General features: G+C 45.8%; 1 protein-coding gene across 3 annotated transcripts in view; it reads left to right on the top strand.

Moving 5' to 3' along the window:
• LOC142576178 (clotting factor C-like) overlaps positions 1 to 19671 on the top strand; it is a 44298-nt gene extending 24627 nt beyond the window's left edge. For all 3 annotated transcript variants that reach the window (XM_075686177.1, XM_075686178.1, XM_075686176.1), the window contains 7 exons: positions 1047 to 1256; positions 2112 to 2303; positions 2946 to 3021; positions 4976 to 5175; positions 7907 to 8196; positions 14576 to 14743; positions 16289 to 19671. In XM_075686177.1, the coding sequence (XP_075542292.1) occupies positions 1047 to 1256; positions 2112 to 2303; positions 2946 to 3021; positions 4976 to 5175; positions 7907 to 8196; positions 14576 to 14743; positions 16289 to 16642 (1490 nt within the window). In that variant the 3' untranslated portion in view covers positions 16643 to 19671. The remainder of the gene's footprint in view (positions 1 to 1046; positions 1257 to 2111; positions 2304 to 2945; positions 3022 to 4975; positions 5176 to 7906; positions 8197 to 14575; positions 14744 to 16288) is intronic.
• The last annotated feature ends 4784 nt before the right edge of the window (positions 19672 to 24455 follow it).

Here is a 24455-nt window from a genome sequence, read left to right as displayed (position 1 = left end):
CACCGCGGACGAGCGTAGCCCTCCACACCACACGCCACCCTGGACCCCCTAGGGAGCGCAGATGAGATTGTCCATCTGGCTGCGGGTTCCGTAGTCGCCGGCAACTCAGCGCATGCGCAGGCCGTTTCCCCTCCGCTTCTATTCAACTTTCCTCCTCGCGCTCTCTTCTTTATTCTCCCTCGTAGCGCTCGTATCGTGTACTTCCTTTTGTCCTTCGTCCGGGTTGCGCTGCCCACCCCTAGGAGTATGCCTAATTTCGCCGTTACGCTCCGCGTTCGCTTTCTACTTTCTTTGCGCTCGTTCCCTCGGTTACGAGGTACGACGCCGAAGCACGCCGACGCTCAATGCAGGAACAGGCGCCTAAGAGCTGCGCTCTAAAAAATCCGCTGCAAACAAAACATCACTCGTCGTAGCGTGAAATATTGAAATGCTCCATCACTAGGCTGAAAAAAATACATGATTGACTAGAAACAATGCCTTGACGTTGTCAGGTGCACTAAAGCCGTGAAACTGAGAACAATACCAGCATTAATCCTTTTTGTTTCTGAATTCATTCAAACAGTTGGTTGTTGTTTCACTTCTGATATTTTGTGACACTTCTTTTGGCATGCTGAGAACAGTAACACAACTTTAACAGTCGTTTACTGGGAAATATTTGGTTACATTAAAATATTTGAAAATACCGAATAGTTCCTCTTTGAATTCGGGCACTAATGGTTAAGGTGTCATATTTTATTCGTATTGGAAACATCGAATAGTCGCCCACCCCTGCTTAAGTGATAGAACTCTGCACGCGATAGAACTCTTTGGCTTCAATGTCCGTGATTTCGAAAGATTCGCACTGGGAGTGCCCAGGGTTAATTTCTACCATCGCGGAATAATTACCGCGCATCCAAGTACACGAACATTCTTGCATTCCACCCTGATAGGAATGCGGATAAATTACCTGAGGTGCCGATAATATTATTTATTCGATGAGAAAGAATCAGAACGGTATGCGGATTGAATGGCGCCCTTAGTAATGTTCGCTTGTTGTCCTGACGCAGATGTCGGCCTGTCCTGGGTGCAGGACATCCCGGACGAGGACCACGATCGGAGACTCGCCGAGCAGCGCCACAGTCGTCGGTCGGGAGGAGACAGCGGCGAGTGTTTCATAGTCGATCCGGCTTCCGAGATGCGAGCGAATGCCGTGCGCTGGAATCCCTGCGAGGGGACGCACGGTGTCGTCTGCGAGATGGACATGGGTCAGTTTCAGGGTGAGTGTTTGCCATCGCTCTCATTTCGCAGCGGGAGTGGCGCCGCCGGCCCTGAGGTGTAGGGTACGGGGTAAGGAAGGGCAAATTTTGGCGTATTCTTACCCTCATTGGTTTTGTCGCGAGTTGCGGAGTAGCCTGCAGGCGGCTGGGGGAAGGTAGGAAGGCGGCTTGTTTAGTTTAACGCATAACGCACATTTTATAGCCTCCTCTGAGTGTATGCGCTGCGATCTCGGCTCACCTGCTACGTGACGTGGGAGGGAACTAGACTGTAAGGACCTCTGAAGTACAATCCAATGCTTGGTACTGCATGACTAAATAGACATTTTGGAGAGTGTCGTGGTCAACTACGAGACTTTCGCGTTAGTGCAGGATTCCTGACAGGCTGCAGCTACTAATCGACACGTTGCCGCAATCTCCAGTTTTTCTCCTATTCGCTTGCGTTCCTGCAGCAGACAATAGTGGCAGTACATCAAGATCTCCCTCTTTGCTACCGTGCCACCGATTCACATATAAGCTGGTCTCGTTGTACCCGTCAATTGCGGCACTGCATGACTAAATAGACATTTTGGAGAGTGTCGTGGTCAACTACGAGACTTTCGCGTTAGTGCAGGATTCCTGACAGGCTGCAGCTACTAGTCGACACGTTGCCGCAATCTCCAGTTTTTCTCCTATTCGCTTGCGTTCCTGCAGCAGACAATAGTGGCAGTACATCAAGATCTCCCTCTTTGCTACCGTGCCACCGATTCACATATAAGCTGGTCTCGTTGTACTCGTCAATTGCGGCACTGTTCTAGACGCAGCCAAAGCACTTGTCCCTGATTCACTTAATCTTTCTCGCACACCTGAATCCAACAGCATTTTGCGACGACCCTGGACCTCTGGAGAACGGCACTGCTGAGGTGATGAACCAAGTAGTCGCCGGAAGAATGGTCGAGGGGACGCAGATTGCGTACCGCTGCTACGAGCTGCACTACCTGGTTGGTGAGAGCCTCATCACCTGCCTCCGGAACAGGACGTGGACAGCAGCGAAGCCGCGCTGCATGAAACGTAAGAACGCTCCACATGCGCGCGAGAATGCCCCTGCGCAAAACAGCAATGTATACGCGCACGCGGAGCATCAAACTTTCACGTTCACACAACTTGTACTGAAACTATCCGCACTTTAGAGTAGCCTCCGAGATTGGGCGGGGCACGCGGGTAGCTGTTAGATCTCGTAGGCCATGCTTGTAATAAAATGTAGCCGCGGACAAGCACTATCTGGACACTGCCGCCCTTTAAGATCACGCGCTCTCTTAAGCACCCCTTAACATAACTGCCGTAGTATATATGACACCAGGACGCCGCCGGCCCGTGCGCGGTTTGTTCGACCAGGGGTGCATAGTGGCTAGCCGAGTCAACTATTTTGTATGCCCATGTGGGCAGCCCTTTGTTTTTGTTCTCAAGGAGGTTCTTCAGCGGTTCATTGCTTCTACATTTACCTTCATTGATGTCGTCGTGCAGTCGGTTAGAGTGGGACTGCTCAGGCCAGGCTCTCCTGCACTATATAGTTCAAGATGTTTTTTTACTAATACACAAGCTGTTAAACTTTCCACGTGCAAAACACGTTTGTGAAGTTGAAAGCAATTGTGTCCTATTTCGACCTATTATGCTTTGATACAGCATTGCCATGGAAACAATTTTTGTTGGCAGTGACAACGTGTCTGGAGCCACCGGTGCCTCCATATGGTGAAGTGGAATACGTTTACGAAGGTGGCAGTGGGCTCAAGTAAGTGGCCTACGTTGCGTAACTTATGAGAGCACCGCTTTCATACTTTTAGAAAGTATAGTGGGCATTCTTGGGCATCCTTTGTAAAAAGACAATGGGCGTCCATGTATCCCAACAAACAAAATCATATTGGCGTCAAGCAAAAAGGAGTTATGAATAAAATAAGGTGAAGGGTGGTGTTGACAGCAATATATGCCACTGATGATGACCTCGGAACGTTTTGTAATCTTGAAACTGATGCGGGCGCTGAAAATTCTTGCGCATTATTTGCCTTTATACTGAATGGGTATACTAAATGGGTGTATCTGCTTCAAGTGGGGGCAGTTCTGCCTGAAATAAGTGAGGAGAGCTTGCTAAATCTTTTTTTATTGACTGTTGGTGGAGCCAACAGGAGCGAACAGACTATGAAGCGATGGCGTTAGCAGGCCGCTAGAAGTACAGTGGTATACGAATAATTCTTTCCAAAGGGTAGTTGTCTTTGCAAATCCATAACACGTGTTACTCGTCTCATCTGTGAAAGCGAGTTGTAAGGCATCCGGAAGGCATTCCGAAATCATGACCGCCAGCTTAGCGCAATCGTTGAGAATAAAAGTGCACACTCATTACATTATTCCGCTACTAACATAAGCAAAACCATGGAGGTTATAAAAGAAACTTGAGTAGTTAATTATGTTGCAACGGCCGATAGAACAACAAGAACAAAAAAGATTGACATATCGTTAGGGGACAGGAATGTAGCGGTGTCGATTAGACAGCAAATGAGGGTGGCCGATATTCTAATTGACATTAAGAGCAGAGACGAAATTTGAGAGGCCATACTATGCGTAGAGCAGATAACCGGTGGTCTACCAGAGTTACAATATCGATGTCAATATCGGGGAAGCGCAGTCGAGTACGGCAGTTGTGTAGATAGTGGGATAAAATCAGAAAATCTGCAGGCATAGGATAGGATAGGATAGGATAGGATAGGATAGGATAGGATAGGATACAACAACTGGCACAAGACAGAAGATAACTGGAGATTGCTGGGAGAGGCCTTCATCATGTAGTGGAGATCAAATGGGATGATTATGACGACGATGACGCCAAGTGTCCTGTTTGGTATAACCTGCTAAATATAAATCTTAATAATTTGGACGCGAAAGGCGGTTACTTTCTTTCATTGGACTGTATGAAGACTCTGCGGGTTTTTAAAAATCTAGAGGTGTGGTGTCAATTTGAAATGTATGCTCCATAATGTGCTTCAACAGTGAGGCAGAAAGTACTCGTGATTGCTAGTCTTAAGAGGAAATTCAAAGGAAGAAACACCTGCGGCTTTTTATACGGCACCTCTGTTTATGATAACAATTTGTTGGAGATTGCAAGAAAAATAACCCACGCACTCACCTGCTTAAATATCTAACGTTTTCGTTTAGGAAGAGAACTCCTGTCTAGAGGGAAATGCCACTGGATCTTTTGTGGGTGCAAGTGTGAAAGGTGACTGCAGCGCGGAAAAAGAGCAGGATGGTCACCTGTTTGGTAACTATATGGTATCGCTACAGATAATTGAAGAAGCTTAGCATCGAACACACCAGTGTGACAGATGTGTTCGCCACTAACACGGAAAGTTTCTAGTAACTGATCGCAATTTCACATGTACTCCTAGTTTCAGGCTTCACATGTGGTAATGTGCGCAAGTAATGCCTGTGCATTTATATTAACTCAGAACACCTGCTATAGACAAATGTGACAGCAAACAGCAGTTTCCATTCGCTCTTCAACAGGAGAGGCACCAAATGATGCGTCTGCGAGCGTTAAGGGCGAGATATGTTTTACATTTCCCGCAATTTTAGCACCAAAGCTCTCGCTTCACACACCGCCTGTTTTATCGAACGGGGTGCGCGTGAGAAACTATCTCGTGCTCGAAAACTGACGCGCAGTTTCGATTCATAACCTCTATTATCTGTTCCGCCAGGACGGGTCGACAAAGACTTCGGCTCTCGCTGGTGACGCTGGACCCATCTTCAGCGGCGCAACTTCCCAAGGGTCACTACCGAGTGGGCACCCGCGCCACTTTCTCGTGCGTGAACCAATTCTACTCGCTGGTGGGATCCGGAGTGCGTCGGTGCCTGCCTGACGGAACCTGGACTGGGAGGACCGCCACCTGCATACCAGGCGAGTTTGAGAGCTGCGCAATGATCATATGATAAGCACGTCCTACTTCCGTCACTGTGGAGGCGAAGTTGATGCATGTGCGTAGAATGGACTGTAACCAGGCAGGAACTTCTAATAATAATAATATTTGGGGTTTTACGTGCCAAAACCACTTTCTGATTATGAGGCACGCCGTAGTGAAGGACTCCGGAAATTTTGACCACCTGGGGTTCTTTAACGTGCACCTAAATCTAAGCACATGGGTGTTTTCGCATTTCGCCCCCATCGAAATGCGGCCGCCGTGGCCGGGATTCGATCCCGCGACCTCGTGCTCAGCAGCCCAACACCATAGCCACTGAGCAACCACGGCGGGTGCAGGAACTTCTTTCTCCCATCTCAAGTCCTATATCTCTTTTTGACAGCCAGTATGTCGCGACTCCACGTTGTTCATTGATCAGCTAATAGGCGATGTGGACGAACTCGGCCGCATGATGCAGTGCCAGGCTGTGTTGTCACGACACGAGAAGCTAGCATCATCTTTACGCAAGGATATTATGGCCCAAACGGAGAGACCATTTTGCGGCATCTCAGATATGAGATGTGATTTGGAATCTACATGATCATATCAAAGGGCCAGGGAGCACCGTTTTCGCTTAGTGTGTGCTTACGTGCGTTTGTTATTAGTATAGAGGCGGACTAAACCTTTGAGAAACAAAACTTGCGGCGCTGCAACGCGAATGCTTGCGACCTTTAAGAAGGGAAAATGTGCCTACGGCATTTGTCACCTTGCTGATTTGAAGCCTTGCGAAAAGATACACTTGAAGCACGCTTCAACTAAGTGGCGTATTTGACCTAAACTTATGCAAATGCGTAGATATTTCGTTTTGAGTCAGCGGGGCAAATGGAACAGGGACACATGGGGCGGTATATCAATGGCGCGTGCGTCGCGAAGAATTTCTTTTTATTCGCCCTCGGCTGGCATCTTCCGTTGTTCACCGCATTGACCACTCATGAAGTCAACGTCAAAGTATTCTATTTAGGCATCAGAACGGTTGCCTAGAAGGCAGAAATAAAGGCAAATAATGCCTAACAGAGTGTCAGCCCTCTTGCCCCCCACTGCCCAAACATCTGACCCAACATCACTGCAGTAAATGCTACATTACCTGTCGAAATAACTTTCAACATAAATCAGTGGCAAGCACTGGCAACCATGCACCAAAACGAAAACATTTGAACCAAGACTGCTCTGTATCGCGAGAAATATGCAACTATGAACGAATGACATTTCTGTCAAGAAGTACATGAAAATCGACCAAATAACCTGAACAGATGACTGTCAACGGCACGTGTGCAACAGTAGCAGCCGCAACAGTGCGGGCACCACTGAGAACAGCCACGATAAGTACAGCAGCAATGAGGACAGTGCAACAACAGGTTTTACAGCGAAGCTGTCTATGGCTAGGCGATTCGTCCGTCCGTCGGTCCGTCTGTCGGTCACCAGTACGCCGAAAACTCCTCTCGTGCAGCCGCATGCCCATGCGGCAAAAAAGAAAAGACAGAAAGAGAGGCGCGCGATTAGCCAGCACCACCTAGAGGTAGCACAAGGCCTCTTTACGCCGATCAACAATGTCACGCTACCTGGCCCGAAATTTCCATTGACAAGGCTGGCATGATGAAAGCGATAACGTCAAAATCACTGTTGCCTACACGGGACTAACCCCATTAGATTCTATGGCGGTCGGGCCAGGTAACATGACATCATGGATCGGAGTGAAAAGGCGTTGTGCTATCTAGGTGGTTTCGGTTTAGCTGCGCCAGTAGTGTCGTTGTTGCTCTCCGTCGCAGCCGAGCGCGCGCGCGCAACAGTTTCTGTCCGGCTCTGAAATGGGTAGGCCCCGCGTCATACGTACTCCTTAGGAGCAGGCAGCTTTCGATTCGGCAGTCCGGGCACAAGAACAGGCTCGTGCCGCCGAACGCAAGCAGGAACTGCGTACCGAGGATTCGGCAGCCTACCGAGCCGTCGTTTAATATACCGTTGGGTTTAGCCCTGTGGTAAACACCGGGGCCGCACGTTTCAGCTTCGCTGGTTAACCATCTTTAAGGAGTGCCTGGGCGGTGATTTTTCGTTTATCTCATAAAACGTCGTAACGAAGAAAAATGATTGATAAAAATTTGGGTGAGGTGCGCATGAGCACGGTGTTTTTGTTGTTATTTCGTCCGAACGCGTAAATGGCGCTAATAGCCTCATTAATTCGCGGCGTTACGACAGGTACCTTACGCGATCCGCTTTCGATATACTTTAGTGGTGGATTTGCTTCTGGTTTATGTTTTGCTAACTCTGTAAGTGTCTGTACCCTTTGCTTGATCTGACAAAAGTCTGCTAGCACTTAACATCTGTAGTTACCAGACAGAAAATACCGCTTCGTTCTGCTGGTCCTGCTGCTGCGTTCACTTCGAATTTAAAGCTCACTCGTTTCACAACGCACACAACACGTGCCTGCATTTCCAACTTTCTCCAATCGAAACCGGCGAATTTTCGGAAATATTCAAATTCTCTCCATCTATTGTTTTGCTTTGTATTGCAAAGTTTCTAATCTCGGTTTTGATGATTCATCGAAAAACATCACGAATATTATTTATGATGCTCATCGCACAACAACTTCCATTGGCTCTTTAAAGAGTTATATAAGACATCTGACGTATAGTCAAGACGAGTCTGACGTAAGGCACCTCGTGAACTGTTGAAGCGCAGTGTGCGGTCGCTCGGACTCTCCGCGGTCGCCGTTCATCTACCACGGGAACGTGAGTGAGGCCGGTCAGTGGCCGTGGCAAGTGGGTCTTTCCATGTGGTCCGCGGGGGAGAAGGCCTGGGACCTGCAGTGCGGCGGCACGCTGCTCTCCGAGAGCTGGGTGGTCACGGCGGCGCACTGCGTCGCCAGGGACCGGCGCGGGAATTTGCACGCGCCCAAGGACTTGCGCCTCTACGTGGGGAAGTACCACCGAGACGACGCCCTCGACGACGCCTTCGTGCAAGTACGCACTGTGAGTATGGACTTCGTTTCTTACTGCGTTTCTTTTTTCCCAAGGTGCACACGCATCACACGCACGTTGCTGGCCGCACGCTGAAAGAACAAAAGAAAACATTAGGCATACCTCGCAAATGGAAAGTGAGTCCGTCGCGTAAAGAACGAGTATTCTAAAGTAATAACGCTAACTGCGCTAGCTCGGCAAACGAGCACTTACTGGTTTATATAGTGATGCGGTAAGTACAATGCTGGCCAACTCAAGGAGAACGCGTGTAAATGAGCCAGCCGATTAAGCTTTGCTCATTTCCGTGACATCGAGGTTGAAGCGAGCTTTCAATACGAGCGCCTAGTACTATGTTTTGAAGCACTTAGGGAGAGCGAACAACAGTGGTGTGGTTTTGCGGGCTGAAGATCTTTCGGCTGTCGTCGAGTATAATTGCGGCATCGCCTCTGAGATCTGCGCTGCACGTCCATGGTTGGTCCTTAACGGAGCTCCCGGAGGCCCATGTTTCTTTAAGGGCACGTCGCGTTAGCACTCGCTACACGTCACAGCGATGTGCTTCACTTTGGCGGGAATCGCGCCGCTCTCTTTGGATATCACATCGATATCACACCGATGCTACACGTGCTGGCCGTACACAAAGACTGTCGACCAGCAGCTCTATGTCGAAGATGCGGTTCTATAGATGGATTTTAGAAAAAAAGAATAGGAGGATACCTAAGCGCTTATGAGGTGTGACTAGGAAAGCAATAATGTCCAAGTGAACGCCGCTGAGTGGTCCGTCGATTTATGAACTCCTCGCGGAAAAGCGAGCGCGTGAAACGCTTGGTGCGTTTTGATTTCGCCTTACCCAGGAGCAGTTAGAACGCAGGCGATAGCTTCCGCAGACAAGGAAGGCGCGAATGACTCAAGGAATTAGAGAAGGTTTGCACGCGGCTCCAGGTCGCGGCATGTGCTCCGTCTAGGCGCGATGGTGACGTAGCGTCGATGGGGCCTATTGAAATTCGTGTAAAACGCGAAAACGTTTTTCTGAGATGACCCCTGGACCGATATTAATGAAATTTATTGGATCTGAGAGAGAAAGTTCAATTCTAGTGACTGTTGGAAGCGGAATTTCGATTTAGGGCTTGAATATTGTTAAAAGGATTTTCAAATATTTGACCGTTTTAGAAAAATAGAAGCACGAAATTTACAAACTCATAGCTCTGCATCAAGAACAGATATCGCGGTACTGTAAACGGCAACCATTAGATCATTCATAGCGGGCAAATTCGATATGTCATTTTACACTTTATGAATTCGTTACGTTGGTTACAAGGTTTCTGCGAAATTTGTATTTCCATGTTACTAATATTTTTATATTCATGTGTAACATATAAATTTTGTCTGCTTTAGATGTATTATTACATGGAATTCACATAATTGTATTATCATTATTCGTTGTTGAATTACAGAGTTGCAAACTTGATAGTTTCGTTTTTGAAAATTTTTGATGTTTGCCAATTTTTAATAAAGAATTGACAACCTAACTCGAAAATTCGGCACCAGCCGTCACTAGATTTTAAGGGTTTCTTTTAAATGCAAGAAACCTTGTCAAATTTGGTGCAATGGTTGCCGAGAAAAACGAATTCTCCTTTTACATGTATTTAGATAGGAGCACCCGAGCTAAAGCTTCCTCTTAAAACAGATCCTCAGCAGAATTGGCAGAGCAATGTCGCTTACGTGCCTAAAGGTCTCGATAACATTATACTGCCACGCAACATCTTTTATATTATATGCAAATAAATCCATGCTGCCCGGCAGCTCCCAGTAGCCAGTACCACTGCGATCGGCGGGCAGTCATCTTCTATTCCTTTTGGAACGGGACAATCTGTGGCTATTCACAAAAACTTCCAATTTTGTTCATCATATTATTGCGGCTTTATCCCGTACACGTCACTTTGACATGGTGAGTTTTCGTGGTTTTGTGACGTCGCGTGACCTACAGGTAAAGTGGGCGTAGACCGATAACGTTTGACCAATAGCAATTGGTCAAACGACGCCTTTTTTTGGTAATGGCTAAAAATACATCGAACCAGAAATAATTTTTCTTTCCCTTGATCTAGTCATAGATAATCAGTGTGCACATATAATATCAGGTGGAGCGTTTTCGCGGTTTTCGTGATGTCGCGTGACAGACGGGCGCAGTGGGTGGTGACTCCAAAATTTTTTGACCAATCGTGGCGGACTGATTGGAGAATTGGAATATAAAAGTTTTGAATAGCTTTACGTTATAGTTTCCCAGGCGTTCTGATTTGCCCGCTCTGCTCCGTCGAGGCGCGCTCGTGGCGTGGGCTTCGCAGTGAATGGGGACTGCGGGGGCGTTTGACTTCTACAGATGTGGCCGACTTTTGTAGCTCAATGAACCGTTTCATCATCATACTTCAGCGGTGAAGCAGCGCACTGCCAAGGACAAGGCGAAGACACGCAAGAGTACACGATACTCGCTGCGCTCACTACTACTTTATTTCAGAACGCGCACTTTGTAGTAATGTACCTGCGCACTCTCAGACGTTACTTCCCTTGCTAGCGGAACGGTGTTGACGGCAACAACCTGTTCAAGAAGCGTTTACAAAGTGGCCGATAGTCACATGGAATTGGCTCCTCGTACAGAGCCAGTGCCTTGGCAATAGCCTTGATTAGTGCAATAACTTTGTATGAAGGTTCTTTTAGATGCGTCCTTCAAATGTTTAATTATTTCGAAATAGTCATGGTTAATAAGTTTCTCTATTGTGGGATAAATATGTGCACGGAAACCCACGTTCGCTTAAGTAATACGCAAAACAGGGCAACAACGGGACAGAGTATTAAGGTAACAAAGGCGCTGGCATCGCACATATGCCACGCATATTTTTTGAAGGGAAACGGTGGGGCCCAATGGATATGTGCGAGGTAGGGAAGGCAGTAAGTTTTAGGCACATGTTCCACAAGGCGCTCACTTCTCGAGCATATATACGTACGACGATCGAAATTGAGCAAGGAGGTGGGGCAGGGGGGTGGTATTTCTTCTGGGTTTTCGTTTAAGTTGGCTTGCGTGAGGTCATGGAGTAAAGGAAATCTGTGAATGCAAATGCATGATCACATTGAATAAGACATCGAGCTGGCGCTGCAATAAAACATGAGCTAGCTGGTGTACGCCTGTTCTTCCCTGTACGCATTGGTAAACGAAGCGTCAGCTAACAGCTAAACTTTACGAGGTGCACGGTGTGGGCACCTCGTAAACCATCAGCTAATACCACAGCGACCGCGCTGTCGTATTAGCTGATATTGAAACCTCACCTGACTGCGGCGAGCGTCATACGAGCGTGGACTCAAGGGAGAGGCGCTGACCAGGAAGATAACGGTTATTTGGAATAGGTTTTTTTTTTCAACACACGCGAGATGGGGTGTGCCATGAAACGTAGAGGAGAGCGCGCTAGACATATGAAAACGCAAACTAATATCCTTACCGCCATTTAGAACGGAGATATGCGTATTTTCTAAGCATTGATTGAGTTTAAAATGATTTCGGTTTAGCAGGAAAGTGGTGCGCGCAGGATAGCTGGCAGAGTCATGAGACGCAGTGCTAACACATTGTGACAATCAGCTATAGAACAGCCGAAAGAAACTTACTTCAAGTTCACTTAACGTAACAGTTCTTACAGGAAGAAAATCGTTGCATGCGTTTTCCAGCTTTAGAATACCGTATTTTGTTATTTAGACCTGACTTTAGAAAAAGATGCGAGCTGAATCGCGCCTGCAGTGCGATTCAGCCTCTGCAGGTAGGCTACCTGTGTACGGGCATGATATTTTAAAGACCAGAGTTTTAAAGGCCAGATTTTCTGTCCGAATATTACCATTTATAACCAATTAATTCTCACCTTAGTGCATACATTGCAAGTCCGAAATTTAAGCCGGTCAGTCGTGAAGCCACATCTGCGGCTTAGCGGAAGTCACGAGATTTGTGACAGTTTTGACATATCCTTCCACAAAATGTACTACGTGGTTCATTATCATGCCACACACATTTGTGAACTGAACAAAAGGAAACAACCTTGCATTCTTCAAAAGGTTTGGGCAACGGTATCTCTAACCTGGTATTATAGTGTCATAATTTGAGGCTAACTGGATATGACTTTAATGTTGCACAGCTTCATCTCCACAGCTGCAACGTATGCCCTAATGCAAATAAATAAACAGACCAATTTAATCATTTATTTATTCAAAAGAAGCTTACAGGCCCTATGGCAGGGCATAAAGTAAGGGGGACATATTAAATAGTAAAATTATAGAAAGTACACCTTTCCAAGAGGAACAGTGCTATAAAAAGATTACCGTGTTACACAATATTGAAGCCCCAAGGAATACAAAGCAACATCTGAAGGCACACGAACACTTGTTACTCTTAACAGAGGAATATCGTTTATGAAAATGACATACATGGCAAAAATGCGCGACAAAATACACTAGATTGGGCCCTCGTGAACGGTATTAAATGGGAAAAGCATGAGTAACTGAGAGCGGAACGTGTCGGGATTAGATATGGAGGCTATGTTACCAGGGAGGTCATTCCAGAGGCGAATGGCACGAGGTAGTGCAGATGAATTAAATGCATTTGTTTTACCGTATATGCGCATGAAACTGAACTGATTATGTAATCTGCGTGAAAAAGAGTGGGGTATTTGCAAGTGTAACCGGGTTCGTTTATTAGTGTAAATATATTTGTGGAATAAGCACAGAAGAGCGATGTTGCGGCGGATATCTAATGGCGGCAACAGAAGGTCCAGTTTAATTTGTGTAACGCTTGAGTTTATGCCGTAGTTACGGGATATGAACCGGGCTGCTCTATTTTGTACCATTTCCGTCATAATTATTACGTAATATTGATGAGGGGACCTAATTGGGGAGGCGAATTCGAATTGTGGCAAAATGATGTTCGAAAAGCGAGTTTTCCAATGTTTGGCGGGGCATTTCGCAAGTTGCGTCGTAGATAGCCAAGAGAACGTGATGCTTTGGCGCATGTAGAAGTGATGTATCGGACCCATGAAAGATTCTCGGTAAGAAAAACACCAAGATGAGCATATGATGAAGTGTGGGAAAGCATAGTGTTATTAAGATGATACGGAAATTTAGAATTTACAGATTTTCGGTCGAAGCACATCACCTCGTACTTTGTAGAGTTTAGTGTCATGAGCCAGTGTCATGAGGCAATAGTGAATATTTGTTATTTGTTACCTGAACATTGCAATTTATTATACCAGTAATGTTTCCTTGTGCAGGCAATTCATTTGAATATGTGAAGCAACGCTATCTGCCACAGCAATATCAGTTCGCTTCAGGCCTATGGTAAATAGAGTTATGGTGTTTAACATCTCAACGCTTATCACGGGTTATTAGACGCTGCAGCGGGCGGCTCCGAACACTGTAGATAACTAAATCTGCATCGAAATCTTGCTACGCATACAAACGAATAAAAATTACAGGACAGGAAAGAACATCACTCGTCACTTAGTATATTCCCAGCAGACATGTTTGCATTTATTCAAGCAATGTGCTACCGCACGGTAACGCATAAGTGCGGAATGGGATAGCACCAGACAGCAACGAAATTTAAGTTGCCGACGCACATGCTTATTCTATCACGCACTCGAAGGATCCATGTTGACATCACCGAGCCGCAGGTTGTGTTAATGGCGCCGCACTGAATATCAATCCTTTGTATGTTACACTAAGCAGGCATTTCGGCAATTTATTTTTACATTGCGATCTGGTGGCATCTCGCTGCGCTAGATGTGTTAGCGTAAGCAGACACTTTTGAAAGCAAATTGAACCCGTCTGCTTCCGATAAACTTGGAAATACCGCTGTTCCCTGTCTTGCCAAAGAAAAAAATAAAATTGTGCAGTGGGTACATAAAACTATCTTGACACCCTGTAGCTTTGTCTCCACCGCAGGCTCTCGTATTTCGCAGCCTCAGGAAGTTCACATGCACGATGCTTATTAGCAGTTCTAGCGTAGGAATATTTTTGCGAACGTGGGCCAGTGTGTTGATCGGAAATATAGGGATAAACAGTTTTCAGTGTTTTAGTTAATAGTTTTCTGTTTCACTGTTATCCAGACGTTTATTGTCGAGTTCAAGTACGAAAAAAAAAGTTAACTTCTGCTGTGATTTTCTTGGTTTCCTATAACTGATTTACTTTCTGGAACTTTTTGTGATCAATAGTTGCTATACAAATACAAGTGATCAACACTAGCTAATAGCCCTATTGAATTATCTTGTGTTATTTGCGTCAGGGGTACTAGCAAAAAGGCAGTTGTACTGGCAACACTCGGAACCCCGTTAAACTTGTCTCCACCGCTCGCTCTCATGTTTTGCAGCCTCAGGAGATCCACGTGCACGATGACTATGATCCGGTAAAGTATGACTCCGACATCGCAATGGTGCTGCTCGATAGGCCAGTGGAGCTGAGCAGTCGGGTGCAACCCATATGCCTGCCCAGCGAGAGGACCTCGCAGTCAAACATCGTCGACGGCCGACTGGGCGTGGTCAGTATATGCATATGAACCAGTTCATTATTGCACCTCAACTTCCAGCGCGTAGGCTGTTCCACCTTGTTTGTATATTTACGTGCCATTTGTGAAACGCTGAACATTGAGTATGCATTGAAAGCCTGGTTATACGTTCAGCCCTCTGCGATGTCTCAAATCAAAGTCAAAACCCACAAGGACGTAATAATTCGAGAGCTTAAAGCACTACCATTTATGCTGTGGTATTCCTAAGCTGATAAATTAATTATCACCACTTTCTTCATATCTAAGCGTCATTAACCTTCCTATGCATATTTTTCTCAATATACGAGTCGACAGGCTACCTTAAAATTATGCGACACGTCTGGTGGAGTTTACAGACATCGAATGCAACACAAATGGGGTGAGGGACACGAGACGTTGGCACCGTTGTGAGACATCGAGCGTGACGAAGTAGAACGTGTTGGCACCTTACAAACTGTGAGAAGTGTGTTTATGGCGTTTGTATTACGTTTCACATGAAGCTGACACGAACGCTTACGACCCCACACGCAGCAGAGCTGAGAATGCGGTGGTGAAACAATGCGATGGCGCTGGAAACGGTGTAGTACAACGATGTAACAAAAGTTGGAAGACGTGTAAGTTACTATGAGACCTTGTGAAGCGGAGTCAACTGCTTTGGGTAAAGTTTGACACACATTGTGAAAACATCTGGCTGACATGATTATTTTATTCGCGTCGTAAATGGGAACTACATTGTAATTCTTTGGCTGAAACCCAGTGTGGGAAACATGGCTAGGGAAACAGCACTGAACAGCTATAAAGGGCTTGCTTTTCAAGGGGTGGGGGAATAGAATTTATCGACAGAAAGACAGAGAGTTCGACCTGAAGGGGGTGGGGGGAGGAAGCTATGTTTATTGCAGCCTCACATGAAAAAAAACCGTCAATTTCTCAAGCGACCGAAGAAAACTAGTCAATTAAGGTAACACGTTTTAACACGGAAAACAGCCTTCAGAGTGTAGGGGAAGACTATCGAGGGCAGATAAATGTAAGATATATAGCAAGTGGAGAACCAAACAGAAACGTTCGAAACAGATCGAGATAAAACGGGTAAAAAGAGTTCAAAGTAAGGAGGTTAGCCAGCCGGACTTCTGGTTGGCTATCCAACACGGGGAATCGGGAGCGGGGGTTGAAGGAGAAACAACATGCAAGGTAGCCGAAAATTAATACGCAAAACAGAGTATGCAGCACACTTAAGCGTCAACCATACAAGCTGTCTTTCAGGTGTGCCGATTTGAGGAATTTAAACACGCGATTCGTTTTCAGCTGATAATTGGCGAGGACATACACCCATGTTTTTTCCCCCCTCTGTGTAAGGCCAGGCGTATAGCTGCCTTAACAGTTTTCGAAGACACCGACGTTCGACGTCGAAGCGGGAGCAACGGGCGATAGAGGAAGTGCTCAATGGCTTGGACTACGGGCTGCAAAAAGGCGAAAGCCTTTTCAGTCGCGCATTCGGACGCGTAGTCGCGTAATCGTCATACTTGGCTCCTCCTTTCCCAGGCGACCGGATGGGGCCAGACCGAGAACAGGAGCTACGCGGACGTCCTGCGACAGGCCGTGATCCCCGTGGTGTCAGCGCAAGAGTGCGAGCGCGCCTACCGCGAGGGCCGCTTTCCCCTGACGGTCACGTCCAACATGTTCTGCGGCGGCTACGTCAAGGGGCGGGTGGACGCCTGCACGGGCGACAGCGGCGGCCCGTTCGCCTTCGTCGACGAGTCGGTGGCCGACCGACGGGTGTGGGTGCTGGAAGGGATCGTCAGCTGGGGAGGGCCCCGAGGCTGCGGAGCGCCGAACCACTTCGGCGGGTACACCAAGGTCGCAGCGTTCATCGAATGGATACGCCAGTTCCTGTAACGCGTCTGCGTCAGTCGCGCGAGGGGCCGACCGTCGCGGATCGACTGAGGACCTCGTTCGCAGCAAAGACCACAGCGTGCTTGGCACGTCTGCTGACGGGCGGCAGACCGGCACCGACACGTTGACGGCATTGCTCACAAGACCCTATGTTTGGATTTTCTTAGAATATTCATAGCTAGCGGTACATACAGGCAGAAATTGATTTGAAGGGACGTTTTTCGCCTGCTGGTAGCTTCTTCTCTATTTTTTATTTCATATGGATTCAATATATTTTTTTGCGGGATGATCACACAGAATTGCACTCTGTGGACACGCCACTCCAAGCCGCTGTGGCTCAAGGGATGTGGCATACTATCTCTGAGCACCTACTAGCGGGAGCTTGACAGCCGGTCTCTGGGATGAGCCCATTCCGACAAGGGTGCTCAAAGGGCAGAAATTCTAGCGTACTTAAATTTATATGTATTTGGAGAACCACAGGGTGTCCAAAATCAAAGCCAAAGGGTCTTGCTATACAGCTTCTCGTTTAGACCAAATTGTTGCTTTGAGACGTTAAAACCTATTAATCGTAGTTGCTTACTGCGTCAAAAGGGCGGATCCTGAAGACAAAATCCCCAATCCACAGAGAAATCCCTATCGTGTGTCGTCACACCTACGCGAATACATTTGAATGAAGCGGTCCTGAAATTATACGTTTTTCTGCGTATTTGTGAGTCTCGCCCTGAAAGGGTTAATACATGCGCTAACATTAATAACGTTCAGTTCGAACACGCGTTGTTTCTAGTCAAAGTATACCACGGGAAGTTTTCTGATAAATTGTAGAGACTTGTCTGCATTGGTGTGCGGGGGGCCTTAAGATTAGGATGACATCTCAAGCTGTTCTGATCGCTGTATATTGAGAAGAGTTGCATGATTTAATGAACGGTTCATTTGAGGTTGATGTTAAGGTACGTTTTCTTAATGCGTAATGACACGTTCGTGCCGGCGCATGTTCGGTTTGAGATAATGCCCGCTTTGTTTGAGAAGCAGTCCGTTTTTGAGAAGCGCTCTTTGGGCTATATGTGCTTTCGTTAATTACCAATCAGTTTCTTTCCACTTTAGTAACTTTGCTATAAGAAAAATTTGACACACCAACACATTTTTGCGAAAATTAAACTACACCTGCTATGTAGAATCTATGCACAACATTCGGCGCGGTCGTCATTTTTACCATTTTTCGAAACATATTCCTGATACAAAATCTATACAAATATCAACTCCATGTTGATACACACGTGTGCATTTTATTTCTTTTTGGCTGAGGCAATCAGTGCACATCTCGAATGGTGCATAAAATTATACGTGTGGAGGCTTTAGGAGAGGTCAAGGAATGAATACGAAACAGAACACCACGGTTCTGACGGGGACAGCAGGAAGAACGACACAACCGTGTCGTTCTCCCTGCTGTCCCCGTCAGAGCCACGGCGTTCTGTTTCAAATACCGCTTACCAACTCGCACAAACGTCCGTTTTAACAATGAATGAAGTTCTCACTCGAATTAGTTCATTCTGTTCAGTACAAGTTCACGTTGGCAGGAGATGGGGTGGGAATTTTGAGCTCAAATTAAAATCGAAACCGCGGAGCTCAGAAAAAAAAAAAGAAAAGACTAGGAGAGAGTACGACGCGGAGCACTAAGCCTTTATTCGTGAGGTGAGCACTTCTCGCACCATTCTCTCCCGGCTTAGCGAATCGCTGGAAACACGCACAGCAGGCGTAGCTTGGTTCTTAGCAGATTCGATTGCCGCTGGCCGCCGGAGTTGCCGCTGTTTTTTTTTTCTTTCAGTCCGTGCATTTCGCTTTGCGCCCGCCGCATTTGATACATTTAGTTCTCGGGCTCGATACCTAGAAATGACGGGCTTGCGCGTAGTGTTCGGGCGGGCTTGTTTCTTTGGTGGAGTGGGTGGCTCTTGCCTTCAGCCAACATGTCCAAAACACTGCAGCATTGCATGTACTATGAGCGAAGTAGACAAACTATGAGCAGCAACATGCGAGAAATGGGATCGATTTCGATTTATTCGACATCGTCTAGTGCAGCGCAAGTGTTCATGACTGAAACAACGATGCGAAAAGAAAAAAATGTCTGGATGCTCGAAGCATAAAAAGTACGGTTATCTAGGGTACCCGCGTGAATTCCGTTTCATATCTTTGCACGAGTGACGTCGTCAACTGCCGTTTCAACTCTTAGAAACTGCATGTTTCTCACTGCTATAACTGCCATGTGCTGTTTTTGCACTGCCAGGTGAGCAATTAACATAACCATAAGGAGGACTATACCGCTGTCGTATACGTATATACTGCGTAGCTGAAGACTGTTATTTGTGCTATCATGAAATGTTGCTCAAGTGCCCATAATACACTTTTTCTTCATTTTGCGGTATGTATATAGGTAAAGCGCAGCCGCATCTTGCCACCAGCGCTATTGTTGTTGTTGTTGCAGCCTGTGACACGTGTGGCTCCTACCCACGATAGAGGATCGGCCAAGAAATGGGTGGATAATTCCAAATTAAAATGGAGCATAATTTCTGTCTTGAAGTAGTAAAGCGCAGTCGCATCTTGCCATCAGCGCTATCCTGTATTGAAGTAGTCGGCTTGCTCCAGCGAGAAGGAAAGCGATTTTCATTTTAAAGCGTAAGCAACGATATGCGCAGATATTAGGATCTGTGTTGCAAGTAATGTCTTCGAAGTTTCGTTCTACCCCCTGTTGCTATTATGCGATCCCCCTTTGGCAAATCCGTACGTTGGGGTGAGCCTTAGTCGCTGGACAACTATAATCGCATTGGCACTCTACAGCCTGCTGCAGCCATTCAGGAGCTTATGTAACACACTGCCCAATCCCATAATCGAAACATGATCACCTCACTTCGATGCCGTTGGTTAGATCTTTTTCTACGAGCACGATAAACAAAATACTGCCACTTATTAGTGCGAGAAGTGCGACGAATGGACGTTGTGGTTTGTAAGGGTTCAATAAATTTTGCGACACTGCTTTGAAATGATTTGTCGCTGCTTTACTGGCCGACACTTGTGAAAACGGCGTTCAATATTCGTCCCCTATCGAGGTTAGAGCATTCACGATTTTCTTTGACCACTCCTCTTCTAGCGACAATTGTGCACGCATATTTCGATCGCAGAAATGTAAAGGCAAACCTGGCTGAATTGCACCACGAGCGAGTGCGGAAAGGCGCGCCAGGGTAATGTGCGACTCGACGCAATTCTTACTACATACAAAGACACCCGGCAAATTTCAGGTTTGTCCGTTCCGCTTGCGCCTTTTTGTAAAAAGTCAGTGAGCAGTCTCTGGACCATCGACTCACTGATACTGAATTTGACTGTTCGCCGCCCAAAAGCCTCGAGTCGAACAACGTTGGACTATAGTGCTTCGGTTTGAGGGAATACATTATATTTACCCAGGCTATATATACAGCAAAGGCCTATCTGCAAAAGATTGAAGTCACCGACGTTGGGTCTAAAGGAACGGGAGCAGTAAGCAAGCAAGCAAGTAGAGTGAGTGAGTGAGTAGTGAGTGAGTGAGTGAGTGAGTGAGTGAGTGAGTGAGTGAGTGAGTGAGTAAAGTAACTAAGTAGGTAAGCAAGCAAGTAGGTAAGTAAGTAGGTAGGTAAGTAACTAAGTATGTGAAGAAGTAGGTAAGTAAGTAGGTCAGAAAAGTAAGTGATGTAACCAAGTAGGTAAGTAAGTAAATATGTAAGTCAAGTAACTGAGTGAGGGGTTGAGTAAGTAGGTAGGTAGATAAACATGAAAGTAAGCAAAGTGAGTCACTAAATAACTAACTACGTAAGTAAGGAAAGAAGGTGTGAGTAGGTGAGTGAAAAAAAAAAGAAAAAGAAACAATGAAGTGCGCTTTACCGCTTCTAAGCACACTGCAGCATGCTCAAAACTTCGCGCGAATGACAACAGCCACATATCTACAGAGCGGCCTGCTAACAAGCAGTGAAAGTTCGCGGAAGCGCGTCTCCTTTGTCAACCGGCAACTTGTACAGCAGGTGACTCGCTCGCCCCTAACTTTTATACCAGTGGTAAAAAAAAAAGCCTTAAGACAAAATGGCACCACGTGAAGAGGCGCCTATAAAGTGATGAATACTTCTATTTAGTAAGTTTTATTCATTTCTTTTCAAATGCTACGGACGTTATTTTGGCCAGAACAGCAGGGCCAGCATGACACATGAGAAGAGCACACGAAAAAGAACAGGCCATGAAAATTGAGCAGAACAAAGCAAGAAAAGGCTGTAAGGAACTTCCTGCAAAAAAAGCATACATTCTTAAAATTTTCTAGCTTGTTATAGAACAACTCGAATTCAGAAACATTTGTTGCTAAGGTCTTTAAGAGTACTGTAAAAAAATGTTTTTGAAGAAAATTGACAGGTTCGCTTTTGTAGTAAAGAGGCTTCACCCAGTTACGCAATTTGTTGAAATTTTGCTAGAACTAATTTTATCTAGGAACGTTATTACGGCGACTGATCTTCCTGCGTTATTTAAAGTATGACTACCTTAAGTTTCAGAGGTTTATATTGACTATGAATATTTCGAGGAGAAATACAGGTAAGAGCACTCTAGTTGTTTTGCCAATTTATTGCTGTCACGAAATTCTTGCAGAAGCAATTCATAAATCCTTTACTCGTAGAATGTCACACGCGCCAGGGTTAGATGTGGTGTAATTGACTGTCGCACACACGCCTGATTCTCGTCAGAGCAAAGCGAGAAAAAAAAAGTGGTTTCCCCAATAACGGAACGTTCAATGGTATTTATAGGTGGGTAACGTACCACCGAGCTACAAAGATATTCACTTCATTTCGTCTGCGTCCTCGATCTTCGACACGAAATTGAGTGATGGACTATGTAACGCGGTGCGGCTGTGTGGAGCTGCCCTGCAGCAATATGTACCGAAGAAATTGTTTGTCGTTAAAAATCACAGGTCTACAATGTCTTAGCGTGTGTGGAAGACTTGCATCATAGAACCTATTCGTCGTAAGGCAGCGTGAAAGGAGCGACATGATAATCAAAGCCGCCGCTACTGAAAAAGAAGCGGCTTCGCAAGGCCGTGGTGACTGATCTGTTTTGGTAAGACGATGCATGCACTTATCACAAGTTTCGTGTCTTGCAAGAGTCTCGTCAAAGGCACTGGTATGACGTGAACAGAGCTTTGCAATAGCACTACGAAGCAATAATAGGTCAAGAAGAAAACACACTTTAGCGTTAAAAATCACGTTGCTCAACATTGCGCGTATCTATCGTCCAGATGTCTCGTGCACTTTCAGACAGGCCGCTACCAAAATAATCGCTGGAGCTGCAGGATTCGAATGCGACAGTATTATGTACGAGCCGTATTAAATAATAAATATTGCGCGTCCGGATGAACAGAACAGGAGGAAATGATGGCTCGTGCGAGGAAAGAAAAAAAAATAAAATTGAGGTTCAGAGTGCGGTCGCATTTGCGGCCGTCAAAAGGTCGGTCCTGGCCGGAAGACTCAGGTTGAGGGTATTGCTGAAGAAAATGAGGCAGATGCTGGAGACCACCTTGACAAATACGGACAGCCCTAGCTGTAAAAGAGCAACACACGTGACAAGTTGTATATGTTCTATTCCATGCAGGGAGAGTGGTCAAAAGGAAAATGATGCAAGTAGAATATCCTTTCGAGAAAAATATCGCTATACTGTAGGCAATCCCCTTTTCCCTTTTATAATGAAAAACGCAGTGTGACTGCCTGTTAGTTTCCAGAGTCCAAGGTTCGTTCTCTTATTTGCGAAATTAAGAGAGACAAGCTTCTACAAACCTGAAGCCCTTCCTCTTAAGACAGCCTTAGCGACAAGGACTGCCTGCTGACATCGTCAATGATAGAAGAGCTATTAAAATGTTACCAAACGTTACGTTTTATAAGAACGTGTAGATTACGCCTTGAATTTTTATGCAAATATATACATACATATAAAAGATGGCCTCGCTAAGAGTAACGCTGCGGTCAAATCCCTTCTCAAATGTATGAAAACGAACAACCGCTCTCATTAAACAACTGCGGTGAATGAAATTCGTGTATTTTATGTAGCAAAGTTCCATTCTACCAAGTGGAGAGGCAAAAAGATTTTTTGATTAGTACCTCAATACAAACATTTCCCAATATCGGTCAGGGGCAAGAAAATTGAAGCAGAAGTCTACAGATCCATAACTCTACACACAAAACAGGCATCGGAGTTTTGTAAACTGCACCCATCCAAGCACGAAGTTTATTACGAAGTTACAGCTTGCGTGAAATTATTAATGCTTACGAGGGTTGTTCAAAAGTCCTCTTTAGTAATCAGCGGCACATAACACGGTGGTGTATGCTACATCAAATTTGTTCACGTTAGAAGTCTTGACAGGTACAAGTTTACAAAATTCCAACAAATTTATTGATTATTTATAATGGTATAAAATAAGATACTAATTATTTTTTAAATTTAGCTACATTCGATTTTTGTATAAATAGGGCGGCCTAAGTAACAAAAATGACATTCTTGTAATCACTGAATTAAAAAATTTTCTTTTATGTGCAACAAACCTAATAAAACTCGAGTCAGTGCATCCGAACAAAATGGCGTCTCTCTTTTTATACATTTAGAGAAGCGCTCCCGAACTAAAGCTTCCTCTTAATAAAAAGCGGTGCCATGAAACGTGACCTAAAACAATTTTATCCTGTTGAAAACAAGCCTTCAGCATGTTTAGACACGGTCAGACCGGCACGCTCCAGGCCCGGCGTAATGTATAAAACAGATAGTGCCAAAGATTTACACCAATGGCTTCCGTAACAACTGGCTACGAGATTTGTCAAGGTTTATGGGAAATTCTGTTGGTCGTTGCGGTCCTCAGAGTCGGATTATAGATGCTCCACACAGCCGCGTCAGAGAAAGCATGCACGAGCTCCCGAACGGCCGGTTAGTTTCCGGAGCCGTGAGAGGCAAGGAAGCGATGGCAGAGGCCAACTTTCGGGGACGCCCTACTGAACACCGATGCATCACGTACCATTATAGCATTCGCAATCAACTATAGTAAGAGCGCACCAACAGACGGAAGACAGAGATAAAATAAAAGACGAACACGTCTCTTTTCGGCGCCACTATTCTGTCAGTCTTCCTTGCTCTGGTGCGCTGTGTTTTATTATACGCTCAGGAGATTACGAAAGTGCGGTAAGATTTAAAGTTGTCGAATAATGAATCTTCAAGGAAAATAGCATGCGGCTCTTAAAGCTTTCTTTGGCGCTCTTACTTTGCTTGCCCGCGAAGAGTAGCAGCCTGTGGCTATAGGTTAATATGACTATAATAAAAGGAACAAACATCGGCCTTGTTTTCAACGTGGCGTTAGTAGACTGCGATTCTCGTTGATCTTGGCGGAAATCCCCGAAATGCAAGTTGATGATGAGGGAAACATTTTTCGTGAAGTTCATCTAGCTGCATGTTTGTTTGCGGTGTTTCTGCAGTTCTTGGAAAACAGCCTTGTGACTAGCACGTTCGCGTTTCTTCCACTATACGCGGTGACGCCACTAATGATTGCAATATGCGACCGCAAAAAATGTCTGCCATAGCTGTTACAGTCTTTTGTCAAAGAGGAAGTCGCCGCGCATGTTATCGGACGTGTAGATAACTCGCGAGAGGGAGGCGAGCTCTCTTCCTCGCTGCTGACATTTGCAGCGTCGGAAGTTCGGGTGGCGCGAAAGGACGCAGCAAAGACGGGGAAGAACTCACTCTCCGAGCCTTGCCTTGTTTTTCTTTCTTTTTCTTTAAACAGCTG

Source organism: Dermacentor variabilis, chromosome 3 (genome assembly GCF_050947875.1).
Source record: "Dermacentor variabilis isolate Ectoservices chromosome 3, ASM5094787v1, whole genome shotgun sequence".
In the NCBI taxonomy this organism is placed as follows: domain Eukaryota; kingdom Metazoa; phylum Arthropoda; class Arachnida; order Ixodida; family Ixodidae; genus Dermacentor; species Dermacentor variabilis.
The sequence above is the reverse complement of the archived record's forward strand: the minus strand, read 5'-3'. Positions and strand labels throughout refer to the sequence as shown.